Source organism: Rhincodon typus, chromosome 17 (genome assembly GCF_021869965.1).
Source record: "Rhincodon typus isolate 14 chromosome 17, sRhiTyp1.1, whole genome shotgun sequence".
NCBI lineage: Eukaryota > Metazoa > Chordata > Chondrichthyes > Orectolobiformes > Rhincodontidae > Rhincodon > Rhincodon typus.
Window position 1 is genome coordinate 2,114,807 of NC_063348.1, and position 15,874 is coordinate 2,130,680.

At 41.9% G+C, this 15,874-nt stretch overlaps 1 protein-coding gene across 1 annotated transcript in view; it reads right to left on the minus strand.

The window, feature by feature from the left end:
• LOC125485263 (mucin-6-like) overlaps positions 1 to 10,703 on the minus strand; it is a 200,254-nt gene extending 189,551 nt beyond the window's left edge. Inside the window, exons 1-2 of the mRNA XM_048607276.1 lie at positions 10,583 to 10,703; positions 1,583 to 1,703 (exon numbers count right to left, since the gene is read on the minus strand). Coding sequence (XP_048463233.1) covers positions 1,583 to 1,703; positions 10,583 to 10,703 — 242 coding nt within the window. The remainder of the gene's footprint in view (positions 1 to 1,582; positions 1,704 to 10,582) is intronic.
• Positions 10,704 to 15,874: the final 5,171 nt, after the last annotated feature.

A 15,874-nucleotide genomic window follows, 5' to 3' on the forward strand; every position in this document is an offset into this window, starting at 1 on the left:
CAGCCTTCCTGCTCCTCTGATGCTGCTTGGCCTGCTGTGATCCCAGGACATTGTGGGAAGCCAGGGAAAAAAACTATGAGATCCCTAGCTCAGGTATTTGTATCATTAATAGGCAGGGGTGAGGTGCTGAATGACTGGAAGGTGGCTGATGTTGTGCCATTATTTTAAAAAATGTGTAAAGGAAAAGCCAGGGAACTACAGACTGATGCACCTGATGTCAGTGGTTGGTAAGTTATTGGAGGGGATTCTGAGAGACAGGATCTGCATGCATTTGGAAAGGCAAGGATTGATTAGGGATAGTCAGCATGGCTTTGTGCGTGAAAAATCTTGACTCACAAATTTGATTGAGTTTTTTGCAGAGGTGGCCAAGAAGATAGATGAAAGCAGAGCGGTAGACATTGTCTACACACACTTTCGCACAGCCTTCGACAAGATTCCGCTTGGTAGTCTCGTTGGTAAGGTTAGATCACAATGAATCCAGGGAAAGCTAGCCAACTGGATATAAAACTGGCTTGACGGTAGGAGACAGAGGATGGTTGTAGAGGGTTGTTGTTCAGAGCGGAGATCTGCTGCAAGAATCAGTGCTGGGTCCACTGTTGTTTGTCACTTTTATAAACAACTTGAATCAGAATATAGAAGGCATAGTTAGTAAGTTTGGGAATGACACCAAAATTGGTAGTATAGTAGCCAGTGAAGAAGGTCATCTAAGAGTACAGCAGGATCTTGATCAACTGGACCAGTGGGCCGAAGAATGGCAGATGAAGTTTAATTTAGATAACTGCAAGTGTTGCATTTTGGTAAGACAAACCAGGGCAGGACTTACACAGTTAATAGTAGGGCCCTGGGGAGCGTTTTCAAACAGACAGACCTGGGGGTGCATGTACATTGTTCCTTATAAATGGTATCAGAGATAGACAGGGCAGTGAAAAAGATGGTTGCTTTCAATGGACAGAGCATTGAGCTCAGGAGTTGGGTCATCATGTTACAACTGTACAAGACATTGGTAGGGCCATATTTGGAGTACTGAGTATAATTGTCCTGCTATAGGAAGGATGTTATCCAAACTGGAAGGTTTGAGTTATAAGGAAAGGCTAGATGGGGTGGGACTTCTTTTTTCCCTGAAGCATAGGAGACTGACAGGTGACCTTATAAAATTATGAGGGGCATTGATAAGACGAGTAGCCAAAGTCTTTTTCCTAGGATAGGGGAATCCAAAACTAGAGGATATACATTTAAGGTGAGAGGGGAAAAATGTAAAAAGGGACCTGAGGGGCACCTTTTTCACACAGAGGGTGGTGCGTATATGGAACAAACTGCCAGAGGAAGTTGTCGAGGCAGTTACAATTACAACATTTAAAAGACATTTGGACAGATACACAGTTGGGACAAGTTTTGAAGAATATGGACCAAACACAGGCAAATGGGACTGTTTCAGTTTAGAAAATTTGGTCAGCATGGCCAAGTTAGGCTGAAGAGCCTGTTTCCATGCTTGATGGCTCTATGACTCTACATTATAACAGAGATGATTATAAATTCAAATGCAATAAATTTACAAAATATTTGCAACTAAATTCTTATTTACCAGGAAGTACATGATGAATCCATTTTTTCTCCTGGAGCATAAGTATTCCCATTTAGAACGCAAGGGCATTCGTGTCGTGGTATGCATTTATCTTTTGAGGTAATATAGTCAAGAACAGTTCCTGCAGCAAATTAAGCACACATTAATAGCATCTTACTTTCTATCACATTGTTGAATTTTGCTACCCTTTGTTACATTACCTAGCTATTTTAACTTATATATCAGTCATTTTTAAACAAGGCAACCAGCAAAAGAAAGTGATAGATCAGGAGCAATCAGCCACACAGTTTGCATTCTGTCTATTTATATTTTCTGTTGAGCCAACAGGAAAGGCCAGGAGGATTAAATTAAAATTACTCTCATTCGTCACACTCACAGTGAACTATAGCTCCTAATGTCTCAGGTAACATTTTCACTAGCCTATTAAGGTGCAATTGCAGTGCACACAGGGAACAACATGCTTTTTATATCTGTCTCTGATTTCATGTCATACCCTCATGTGATGTGGTTTGTTTTTTGATGGGGAACAAATAATATTAGAATTTGACTTGGTCTTGACAGCCAAACCACTTAATCATTGCCCCTTAAATATTCAATTGCATCACTGTCACTGAAACCAAGATTAACATCCTGAGAGTTACCACTGGCCAGAAACTGAACTGGACTAGCTATACAAATACAGTGGCTGTAAGAGCAGGTCAGAAGCTAGGAATCTTGCATCAAGTAGCTCATCTCCTGACAGGATATAGCCTAAAGTTTGTTCACCACCTACAAGGTGCAAGTCAGGGGTGTGGTGGAATACTCTCCACTTACCTGAATGAGGAGAATTCCAACAACAGTCAAGCAGCTTGAAAATATTCAACAAAAGCAGCCTACATGACTGGTACCTTATCCACTACCCTCACTGTGGTGACGGGAGTGATAGTTGTCTTCCTTTTATACTGAAATGAACTTACCATAGATTAGAATCACAGAATCCCTTCAGTGTGGAAGCAAGCAATTCGGACCATCAGGTCCATGCCGTCTCTCCAAAGAGCATCCCACCCAGATCCACACCCCAAACCCATCCCTGCATTTCCCCATGACTGGTTCACATAACTTACACATCCCTTGACACTACTGGCATTTTAGCATGGCCAATCCACCTGATGTGCACATCTTTGGACTGTGGGTGGAAACCTACACAGACACAGGGAAGAACGTGCAAACTCCACACAGACAGTCACCTCAAGCTGGAATTGAACCCAGGTCCCTGGTGCTGTGAGATAGCAATGCTAATCATTAAGCTGCCAAGCCACCCACTCAAAGGGAGGGTGACAAAAGTGATGGAACCTGACAACATTCCGGCAATAGTACTAAAGACTTGTGCTCCAGAAGTCGCCGTTCCCCTAGCTAAGCTCTTCCAGATCTTCTTAAGTTTTTCAATACTTATAAGATTTTTTTTGACAACATCAGTTTTATATAATAGACTCCTATAATACTTAAAGGGTAATATATCTTACATCTATACAAGCCTCTCAACATTTTTTCCATTATGCTTATCTACTTCTATTAATATATTCAAATACATTAATAGATGTTCAAAGTCTTTCTTCACAAAAGGAAATCTGCCATCCTTACCTGCACTGGCCTACATGACTCCAGACCTACAGCAATATGGTTGACTTTCAAATGCCCTCTGAAATGACCGAGCAAGCCACTCAGTTGTAACAATCACCACAAAGTCTCAACAAAGAAATGAACTCGGACAGACCACCTGGCATTGACATAGGGCACTGGAAACAACAGCAAAATCAGTCCTGTCAAGTGGGGGCCAGATCCAAAATTGGGAGAATTATCTCACAGATTAATCAAGCAACAGCCTGACAGTCATATTCACAGTGTCATACTTTACAGACAATGTCCCAGACAACACCATCACCATTTCTGGATATGTCCGGACTCACCAGCAGAAGAGATGGAGGCAGAGTGGTATAGAGTGGAGAGGGTGATGCCCTGGGAGTCCTCAACACTGACCCTCAACATTATGAAGTCCCATGGCATCAGATCAAACATGGGCAAGGAAACCTCCTGCTGATTACTACATCCCATTCTCCCTCAGCTGATTCAGTGCTCTTCCATGATTGGCAACACTCGGAGAAACACTGAGGTGACAAAGGCCATGGGACTTGACAATATTCCAGCAGTAGTCTAAAGATTTCTGCTCCAGAAGTCATTGTTCCCCTAGCCAAGCCCTTTCAGTTCAGTTACAACATTGGCATCTACCTGATAGTGTGGAAAGCTGCCCAGGTATATCCTGTACAAAAAAAGCAGGACAAATCTAATCCAGTCAATTATCGCCCGATTAGTCTACTCTTGATCATCAGTAAAGAGATGATGTCATTGACAGCGCTATTGAGCAGTATCTGCTTAGCAATAACCTGCTCACTGACACCTAGTTTGGGTTCTGCCATGGCCACTCAGTTCCTTATCTCAATACAGCTTTGGTTCAAACGCGGACAAAAGAGCTGAGTTCCAGAGCTGAGGTTAGAATGATAGCCCTTGACATCGAGGTCACATTTGACCAAGTGTGGCATCATGGAGCCCTACCAAAACTGGAGTCAATAAGAATCGGAGGAAAGCTCTCTGACATACCCACGTAGGAAGATGGTTGTGGCTGTTGGAGGTCAGTCAACTCAGCTCCAGGGAACCTCTACAGAAGTTTCTCAAGCAAGTATCCTGACCCAACCATCTTCAGCTGCTTCATCAATGACTTTCCCTTCAGCATAACCTCAGAAGTGGGGATATTTGCCAGTGATTTCACAATGTTTAAAACCATTAACGACCCTCCGATACTGAAGCAGTTCATGTACAATATCCAGTCTTGTGCTGAAAAGTGGCAAGTCGCACCACGCAAATGCCAGGCAATGACCATTTCCAATAACAGACAATCTAACCTTTGCGCTCTGACATTCAATGGTATCACCATCACTAAATACACCACTGTCAACAGCCTGAGAATGACCATTTACTGGAAACTCACTGAACTCACCATATAAATGCAACAGCAGTTCAGAGGATAGGAATCCTGCACCAAGTAACTCATTTCCTGACTCCATAAAGCCTGTCCATTATCTACAAGGCATAAGTCAGGAATGTGATGGAATACTCCCTACTTGCCTGGATGAATGCAAGTCCAACAACACTAGAAGTTTGACATCATCCAAGACAAAAGAGCCCATTTGTTTGGCACCACATCCACAAATATTCGGTCACTCCACCACCAACGTTCAGTAGCAGCAGTGTGTACTATCTACAAGATGCACTGTAGAATTTCACTAAGGCTCCATAAACTGCACCTTTCAAACCCACAACCACTTTCTTCTGAGAAGAACAAGGGCAACAGATAAATGGAAACACCATCACCTGCAAGTTTACTTCCTAGCCATTCACCATCCTAACTTGCAAATATGTTGCCATTCCCTTGGTGCTATTGGGCCAAAATCCTAGAATATTCTCCCCAAAGACATTGTGGATCCACCTACAACACATGAACTGCTGTGGGTCAAAAAGGCACCTTCTCAAGGACAAATACATATGGGTAATAAAAACAATACTCATGTCCCACAAATGAATGAAAAGTCATAACATTGACTGCACCGTGGCAAGAGTGTATACAATCAACAAAAAGTATTGCAATAACTCACGAATTTTAAGACAGTACCTTCCAAACCTGTGACCTCTACCACACAGAAGAACAATGGCATCAGAAGCATGGGAACATCATCAACTGCAAAACTTTCCTGCTAAGCCAAACACCATCCTACCTTAGGACTATACTGCCATTCTTCCACTAACACTGGCTCAGAATTGTAGGGTGTAGGTGCCCCTGCACTCCAAGTACAGTAGCAATTCAAGAAGGTAGCTCACCACCATCTTTGCCAGACCAATTATATTAACAATTTGGGCAAAAGAATTGAATGCAATATCTCCAAATTTGTAGACGACACTAAGCTGGGTGGCAGTGTGTGCAGTGAGGAGGATGTTAAGGGGCTGCAGAATGTCTTGGACAGGCTGGCAGAGTGGGAAAATGTAATATAATGTAGATAAATGTGAGGTTATCCACTTTGGTAACAAATGCAGAAAAGCAGATTATTATTGTTGGTAGTTTAGGAAAAGGTGAGGACTAATGAGACCTGCGTGTCATGGTGGAACAATCGCTGAAGTTTGGCGTGTAGGTGCAGCAGGTGTTGAGGAAAGCTAATGGCATGCTGGCCTTCATAAGCGAAAGGATTTGAGTATCAGAGTAAGGATGTCCTCCTGCAGTTATACAGGGCCTTGAAGGCATATCTTGAGAATTGTCTGTAGTTTTGGTCTCCTAGTCTGAGGAAGGACGTTCTTGCCATTGAGGGAATCCAGTGAAGGTTCACCAGACTGATTTCCAAGATGGCAGGACTGACGTATGAAGACAGACTGGATCGACTGGGCTTATACACACTGGAATTTAGAATGGGGTGGGGGGGGCGATCTCATAGAAACATATAAAATCCTGTTGGGACTGGGCAGGCTAGATGCAGGAAGAATGTTCCCAATGTTGGGAAATCCAGAACCAGGGGTCACAGTCTAAGAATAAGGGGTAGGCCAATCAGGACTGAGATGAAGAAGAATTTCTTCACTCAGATTTGTGAAACTGTGGAATTCTCTACCACAGAAAGCTGTTGAGGCCAGTTTGTTAGATATATTCAAGAGGGAGCTGGACCCAGCCCTTGCAACTAAAGAGATCTAGGGGTATAGAGTTAAAAGAAGGAAGTGGGCTATTAAAAAAGCAATGGTATTAAACAATAAAGAACCAAGAAATTAAAAGTAAAAATGCAAGATATAGTTTGAGAGCAATAATTAGACTCAACTATCTTACTTGCCAATACCAATGCAGGTGATCTGTCCGGTTTCATTTCTTTAAACTTCATAGCAGTTTAGTTGCACTGAGTGGCTTGCTAGGCCATTTTAGAGATCATTTAAGAATCACTCCCATGACTGCGAGGAGTCAGATGTGGGCAAAATTAAGTATGGAAAGCATATTTCCTTCTCTAAAGGGCCTTAAGGAAGCAGATAAGTTTTCATAACAATTATTGAGAGCAGTTTTACATTCCAAATTTATTAATTACATGTTAAAATTTCACCAGTTACCATAGTGGGATGTGAACCAGTGTCTCCACAGTATTAAAAACTGGAAGAAATATGGATACTGTAAATCAGAAACAAAAACAGAAATTGCTGGAAAAGCTCAGTAGGTCTGGCAGCATCTGTGGAGAGAAAGCAGAGTTGATACTTTCAGGTCAAGTAACCCTTCCTCAGAACTGATGGTAGCTAGGAAATTTTGTAGGATTATATGCAGATGATAGGGTGAGAGAGGGGTTAAGGAGTACACATTACGTGGGGATAGAGCCCAAGCAGAGACAAGAACAGTTGGAAAGACAAAGGAGTGGATAACGATCTGGCTAGGAGGGCGAATAGCTATTAATAGGGACTGTCAGTGGCTAACAATGAGTAGTGTGCAATAGTAGACTGTGTGATAACAAAGCTTGGTGCGTTGGTGTTGGGGTAAGGACATGGCAGATCTCAAGCCTTCAAGTTATTGAACTCAATATTGAGTCCACAAGGCTGCAGGGTCCCCAGGCAGACCCTTAATAAGAGTCATGGAGTCTCCTTAACAGAGTCATATAGCATGCAAACAGACCCTTCTGTCCAACTCATCCATGTTGACCAGACATTCCAATCTGACCTAGTGCCATTTGCCAGCATTTGGCCCATATCCTTCTAAACCAAACACATTCATATACATATCCAGATACCTTTTAAATGTTGCAACAGTATCCACCTCCTGGGCTGCCCAGCATATCAGTGCACAATATAATTGCTGAACATTTTGCAACAATCTTAAACCAGAAATATCAAGTGGAACGATTCATCTTGGCCACCTCCAGCGGCATCACAGGGACCAGTCTTCATCTAATTCAATTCACTCCACACAATATGAAGAAACAGCTGAAGATACTAGACACTGCAAAGGCTATGGGCCTTCACAATATTGCGGTCATAGTACTATAGACATGTGCTCCTGAACTTGCCATTTTGCTAGCCAAGCTATTCAAGTGCAGTTCTAACACTGGCATCGACCCAACAATGTGGAAAACAGGCATGTTCTGTTCCTAAAAATTAGGATCAATCTAATCCAGCCAATTACCACACCATCAATCTGCTCTCTATCATCAATAAAGTGAGTGAATGGGCTATTGGCAGTACTATCAGGCAGTACTTACTAAGCAAAAACTTGTTTCCTGATGCTCAGTTTTGGTTCCACCATTGTCAATCAGTTCCTGACCTCATGACAATAAAGGGTCCAGCATAGGCAGAAGTGCTGAATTCCAAAGGTGAGTTGAAAGTGACTGCCCTTGACATCAAGGCCACATGTGACTGATTACGGTATTAAGAAGCCCTAGTGAAATGGCTTTCAATGAGAGGGAAACTACACTGGAGACGTACCTGGCACAAACAAAGATAGTTGTGGTTTATGACTGTTAGTTATGTCATCTGCAGGACATCACTCCACGTGTACCTCCGATTAGTGACTTTAGCCTAATCATTTTCAGCCAGTCCATCATTTACCTTTCCTCCATTGTAACAACAGAATAGAATGCTCGCTGACAACTGCACAATGTTCAGTACCATTTGTCACTCCCCAGTTACTGAAGCAGTTGATGACCAAACACAGCATGACCAGACTACTGAGTGAAAAGTGGCAAGTATCATTTACACCACACAAGTACCAGGCAATGACTGTCTCCAGCAAGAAAGATTCTAACCATCATCCCTTGACATTCATAGCATTACCATCACCTAACCCCTATTATCAATTAACATCTTGGGGGTTACAATTGACCAGAAACTGAACTGGGCTAGTCATATTAAAACTGTGGCTACAAGAGCGGGTTAAATGGGAGGAATCCTGCAGAAGCTTGTACCTCCTGTCTTCCCAAAACCCGTCCACCATCACTAAGGTACAAGTGCAATGAATACTCCCCTCTTGCCTGGATGAGTGTAGTTCTAACAATACAGAAGTTTGACACCATCAATAACAAAACAACCTGCTTGACTGGCATCATATCCACATTTGATCCCTTCACTACTAATACTTAGTAGCATCAGTGTGCACCATCTGTAGGATGAATTGCAGAAATTCATCAAGGCACCTCAGACGGCACCTTCCAAAACCATGATCAATAACATCTAGAAAGACAAGAGGAGCAGATACACCACCACCTGCAAATTCCCCTCCAAGCCACTCACCTTCCTGACTTAGAAATATATTGCTGTTCCTTCAGTAGTTTTGGTTCAAAATCCTGGAAGTCCCTTCTTAACAGCATTTAGGTGTACCTACCCCAAACGAACTGCAGTGATTCAAGAAGACAGTTCACCACCACCTCCTTAAGGGTGATTAAGGATGGGCAATAAATGCTGTCCCAGCTAGCACTGCCCACACCTCATGAATGAATAAAAAATGTGGATGTGAACAATAATTCACCCAATTTGGTTTGACCTTTAGTACAGACGAAAAATATTCTGGCACGATTTTGACCATGGGATCTGTTTATGCCCAATGATATTTTCAGTAGACATGCACACAGAATCACAGGAAGGTTACAGCACAGAAGGCCATCTAGCCTGTTGTGGCCATGCCAACACTATACAAAAGAGCTTGCCCCCTTCCCTAGAGCTCTGCACTTTTACTTCTTCAGGTTGTTATTCAATTCCCTCTTGAAAGCCACAGCCCATTATGACTCCACACACTGTAAGTCAATGCATTTCAGAATTCTAATCATTTGCTGGATGAAATAGTCTTTTTTTTCATTGTCATTACGTTTTTTGTTGAATCACCATAAATGCATTTGAGTTCTCAATTATTCTGCCAGTGAGAACCACTTTGATTAAATCATTCCTGATTTTGACCGACATCTCAAATCCCGTCCCAACCATCTTTTCTCTAAGGAAAACACCATTCTGTGCCAATGGCTGAAGTTCCTCATCCCTGGAACCTTTCTTGTAAAACTGTTCTGCACCCTTTCTAAAACCTGCAAATTCTTCATAAAGCATTGCCAGAATAGAACACTTTACTCCATGCTGAGGCCGTATTATAGTTTTATAAACATGAATAATAAATTTCTTTGATTTTGTAATCCAAGAGCTGAATTTGCTTATGACAGCAGCAAACTATTCACCAAAAGCTCTTGGCAATCTCACTAAGTCAATTTTCAAGGGGCCCGATGGAATTTTCTTAATTATGCACTCACCTTCTCACTGTCAGATTTCTAGGATTCCGCGAGGGGTATGTCCCAAGAAATGCTGATGTAGGGTAGATGTCCTGCCTCTGAGTGCCAGCCAAGAAGAGCTGTCAACTCTCAGCATTGGCATAGCAACCTGGAGTGATGGCCATTGGTAGTACTTGAGTGATTTCATGAGGGATCAACAATGGATCCAAAGGAAAGAGGTGAGTGTGGTTTGGACTCACCAGTGCCAGACAGGGAAGCCCAAGCAAACCAAGGAAAGTTGGTTAACTGGGACAAATCATCAAAAAGAAATTAATATGAACCATGTAGCACTGTCAGCAAACAACTCTATTCCTATCTTGATATGTAAAGTTTGGAGAAGCAACTGAAGATGGCTGATCTAAGGAGACTGCTCTGAGGAACTTCTGCAACAACTTTCTAAGATTGTAATATTAAGCTTTCAACAACTAGAAACCTTTACTATCCTTTGGATCAAGTGTGACTTGAACCACTGAGCAATTATACTTCAACAGGAAAATCAGTCAGCACAAAATATGAAAACATTCAAAGATTATTGCAATAGCTTTTAGAAATTTCATTATAGGCACTGAAGTAAAAAAAATGTTAAAACTAAGTGAACCAGAAGCTGTACCAAATTATTTCCTGTATATTTGTTATTTTCAAGAAGTACTCTTACCAGGAGGGCAGAAGCAACCAGGTTTGCAGTAACTGTCACAGGTAAACTGCGGATTTAAACAAGTAGATTTGCAGGGAGATCCACATTCCTGGTATATTTGGTTTCCTGGACAGTCAGCCATTGCTAGAATAAAAAAAAAGAAAATTTGAATTTTCTCTTCAAAAATGTTGCCAATTAAATGTTGTTCTGCAACAGTAAAGGTGTTTTGTTTTAGCAGAAAGCAAAACTATTGTTTAAAAGAGTCAGCCTGTTCACTTTATTCAAAAATTTCATTAATTTGGAGCAATCACCACTTTGCTTTTGGATTAATCAATTTATCTGAGGGTGGAACTTTAAGGATTTGAAGGATATAATGACCACGGACGGTGTCCATTATAAAAACAAGAAGTGGACTCAGCAGGTCAGACAGCTTTTGGGGAGAGAAGCGAAGTTAATAGGCCAGATTTTCTGTGGAATAGCAATCTCATGCAGATTGCCTATCTGCTCCTTGTTCTTTATAAAAGGAGGGAGGTCCACATTTCTGACAGGAAATTCCAGTCATGGCTCCTCAGAAATGCAGAGCTATACTTGTAATTTGACAGCTTCATTGCAGCGCAGAACTTTCAGAGGAAGACATTCATACCCGCTTTGCACAGCAGTCAACTGCCATATTTTGAAAATTAAAAGTCCGAGATCAGGGATAGTGAAGGAGGAGCAGGACTAGAGCAGCAAAAGGAAAGTCTGGTCTGGAGTGGAGGAAGGGTGGCACGGGGTCCAGAGCAAGGGAAGGCGATGCGGGGGAATGTTTAGGTGCAGAGCAGAGTAAGATGAGGGCGTGTCCAGAAAAGGAAGGGTGCAGGTCCAGCAGCAGGGAAAGCCAGGGGTTTCAGGTCCAGAGCAGTGTAAGGTGGGACCATGTCCAGAAAAGGAAGGGTGCAGATCTAGCAGCAGGGCAAGCGGTTGTCAGTTCTGGAGTGGGCTAGGGATGTTGGGTCCAATGTGGAGAGAAGAGGTGTTGGGTCAGGGTCTGGGAGATGTAAGTGGTCTCAGGGAAATGTAGTTGAAAGTGTGTGAGGTAAGTAAGGGGTCAGTCGAATCATCTCTCAGGAGTTATGCTATGCAATTTATACTCTGAACTTTTCCTAATTGTTTACTTAATTTCAATGGAAGCCTTGGAATTCTCCAAATTAAATTGAGACTGTTTGAGGGTTCCAAGCGCAGAGGAATTGTCGAGGGGAATCAGCAATTTCAAAGACAACTCCTTTGGAGCCTGCTATAATTGGAATTCTGCAGTAGCCACATGTACAACTCACATTTACACTAGAATAATAGCACTCTGGCCACTGGATAATCTGAAACAAAGTTTCCAGTCAATGACCTTTCATCAGAACGGACGAAAGTTAGAAAAATAACAGATTTTAAGCCAGCAAAATTTAAGAGGGGCAGGAAAGATAAAAGGGAAGATTTTCTTCTATGCACTCATGGGAGGTGGCCATCACTGATTGGCCCTGCATTAATTGCACCTGAAGAGGTGGTAGTGATCTACAGTCAAAAATAACTGTCTAACTATTCTAATCCCATTTGCAGCACTTAGCCTACAGCCTTGGCATTACAAATGCACATCTAAATATTTCTTAAATGTTATGAGGTTTCCATCTCTACCACCCTTACAGACAGTGTTGCAGATATAAAAAAGCAAAAACAGAAACTGCTGGAAAAACTCACCAGGTCAGGCAGCATCTGTGGAGACAAATCAGAGTTAACATTTTGGGTCCAGTGACCCTTCTTCAGAACTGATGGTAACTAGGAAAAGCGTTGGTGTTTACGCAGAAGATAGGATGGGGGAGTAGGGGGGAGTAAACATTAGTTGGAGATAGAGCTAAAGAGAGAGAAAAACAGTTAGACAGACAAAGGAATGGATAAAGGTCAGTCTAGGAAAATGAATAGCTGCTAATGGGGACTATTAGTAGCCAATAATGGGTTGTTTGTGGTGCAGATTCTCACCATCACCCTCTGGGTGCAAAGTTTTTCCTCACATCTTCTCTAAACCTTCTACCCCTTCCCTTAAATCATTGCCCCCGGTCATTGATCTCTCCATCAAAGGAAAAAATGTCTTCGTGTCTATCCTATTTATACCCCTTATAATTTCATGCATCTCAAATCATGTCCCTTCTGAATCTCCTAATGTTCTAAAGAAAACAACCTCAGTCTATCCAATCTCTCTTCAAAACTGGAATTCTCCAGTCCAACATACTGGTAAATATCTTCTGCACCCTCTCCAGTGTTATCTCATCCTTCTTCTACTGCAGATTCCAGAACTCCACGTAATACTCTACCTGTGTTTTAACCAATACTTTATACAGTTCCAGCATAACCTCACTGCTCTTAAACCGTATGCATGGCCTGGAATAAAATAGATTATCCTTTATTGTCACATGTATTCAATACAATCGCCAGAACACAGGCACCATTTACATTAAGTTATTATTTTTTTAGTTTATTCTAAGTTAAAGAGAGTCCAACTTTTCTTCCTCTGCTACTACAGCATGCTGCCACCAGAGTTCCTCTCTGGGCTTCCCAGCCCACGCCATGCCGCATTGAGTGACCCCCTCCAGACTTCCCAGCCCATGCCGTGCCGCAGAGAGTGACCCACTCCAGGCTTCCCAGCCCGGGCCATGCCGCAGAGAGTGACCCACTCCAGACTTCCCAGCCCATGCCATGCCACCAAGACTGTCCCACTCCGGGCTTGCCAACCGCCAGGGGCCCACTCCATGCAGAAGCGAGAATCCGGGTCCAGGCTTCACAGGCCAACTGACTGACTCTATAGCCACGCTGCATCTGAAGACACCACCGCTGCTCCAGAGCCCATCAAAGCTGCCTCCAGCCAATGAGCTTTCTTTATCAGTTAAGTTTTAGAAAAAAAGAGGGGGAAGAAAGAAAAAGGAATAAAATATGTAGACAATAAAGATATTCCCAGGCACAGGAGCCTGTATGCTGCCTACTCTAACACCACCATCTAATAAAAGAATACCATATGCCTTCTTAACCACTTTATCCACCTGTCTAGATAACTTGAGGAACTGGTGTACAAGCACACCAAATTCTCTTTAATCCTCAGTGTCTGCCAGGGTCCTACTGTTCATTATGTATTCCCTTGCCTTGTATGTCTTGCCTACATGCACTATCTCATACTTTTCCAATTGAATTCCATTTGTCACTGATCAGCCAAACTGACCAGCCTGGCTGCATCCTTTTGTAGTCTAAAGCTGTCCTCCTCACAATCTATCACCCCATCATTTTTTGTATCATCTGCGAACTTACTGATCAATCCTCCTACATTAGAGTCTAAATCATTTATATAAATCACAAATAACAAGGGTCCCAATACTGTCTCCTGTGGAACCCCAACGGACACAGACTTCCAGTAAGAAAAAAAAACACACCTCAACCTCACTCTCTGCTTCCTGTCACTCAGCCAATTGTGGATCCGATTTGCCAAATTTCCATGGATTTCAAAGATCCTGCTGAAATCCAAGTAGACTACACCAAAAGCATTGCCCTCATTTATATTGAATTTTTCAGAGAGATGAATACTATCAAGTTGGTCAGACATAACTGTTATGAATCAGACCAAACCCCCTCAAAATATTTTAGGAAGATACCTTAGATTCTTATCTTAAAGGTAAGCGTAAGGCGCTGCATTTCAGATGCAATTCAATTGGTCAAATCATTCAACTTTCAGCAAAACACACTATTTTTAAACCACAGCTAAAATACAGACAAAATAAAAATAAAAGCATTGGCTTAATTGTAACAAACAAAATTCTTAACGAAATAATAGATATGTTAAACTACTGTTAATTAACTGTTCCAATATCGTAGCATCCCATAAACATACCCTTAGCAAAGACAAATTTGATAAAATAGATTGTCTCATGTAGCAGCAGGAAGAGAACCTCAGCTTTTAGCTGTAACAGAGAGAGGAATAACAGCTTCCACATCCAGCTTAAAGACCCCAGACTCTGAAGAAAGCTAAAACTAAAAATCCTGGTTCTGTGGGAGCTTGACCCTACCCATCCAGACTGCTTCTATTGTTCCAACTTTAAAAAAAAACACAAGGTCTCACAAGCTGTTTACTTCATTGGCTTTGAGCAGACCGCCAGATGCCTCTATGTCAGCCTGTCTTCATAACAACAAACAGGACAAAATACACATCTTAAAGCCAGTGTCATCAAATGACTTCCTCTTACGAAAACCATGCTGACTGTTTTTCCAAATACAGATTAATTCCATTCCTCAAACTAGCTTCCAACAGTTTCCCAACCAAAGGTAGACTGACTACTCTGTAACTTCCTCGTTTATCCCTTGCTCCCTTCTTGAATAATGGTACCACAGTTCTCCAGTCCTTTGGCCCTTCTTCTGTGGCCACAGAGGAATTGAAAACTTTTGCAAACACCCTGCTACTTTCGCCTTTTCCTCACTCAATAACCTGGTATACATTTTATTTGGCCATGGAGATTTATCTACTTTTAAGCCTCCCAAACCACTAAGAACCTCTTCTTTGTCTATGCTAAATTATTTGATTATATCACAGATTTTCTCGCTGATATCTATACCCATATAGTCCTTCTTATAACCTATCTTCTGGCTCCACAAACTAATTACCATTGTGATAATGGGCCACAGTCTTTCCTTCATCATCCTTTCACCCTTAATGTACCTGTAAAACAACTGTGGGTTTTCCTTTATTTTGCCAAATCAGATTTCTTCCATGTCCCCTTCTTAGCTCTCCTAATCTCTTTTATAAGTTCCCTCTTGCACATTCTATAGACATCTGGGGCTACTGCTATTTTGATCCCTCAGTATCTACTATACACCTCCTTTTTTTCCCTTAACCTATTGTTTTACGTCTCTCAATAGCCATTGTTCACAGGATTTAACAGTCCGATCCTCCTTTTTTGAAACATGTTGACCTATATTCTCCATTTTTCCTTTTGAATGAGTCAGGTTTAACTGAAAGTATCTGCTCCCAGTCCACTCTTGCCAAATCATATCTGATCTTGTTAAAATCAGCCAACCCCCAGTTTAGAGCTTTGATTTTTCATCTTTGTCCTCTTCCATCTATCAATATCAGTGAGAGTGACCACTCCATTGCAATATCCTTGTGAAGACAAAGTCGCAACATCCCATTCAGGATAACCTTCATAATATTGTGTGACACTGCCACTGTGGTAAATGAAACAGAATTTGAATAAATCTAGTAATTTTAAGACTATAAATCTATGAACACCATAGGCCATCAGCAGAGTAAAA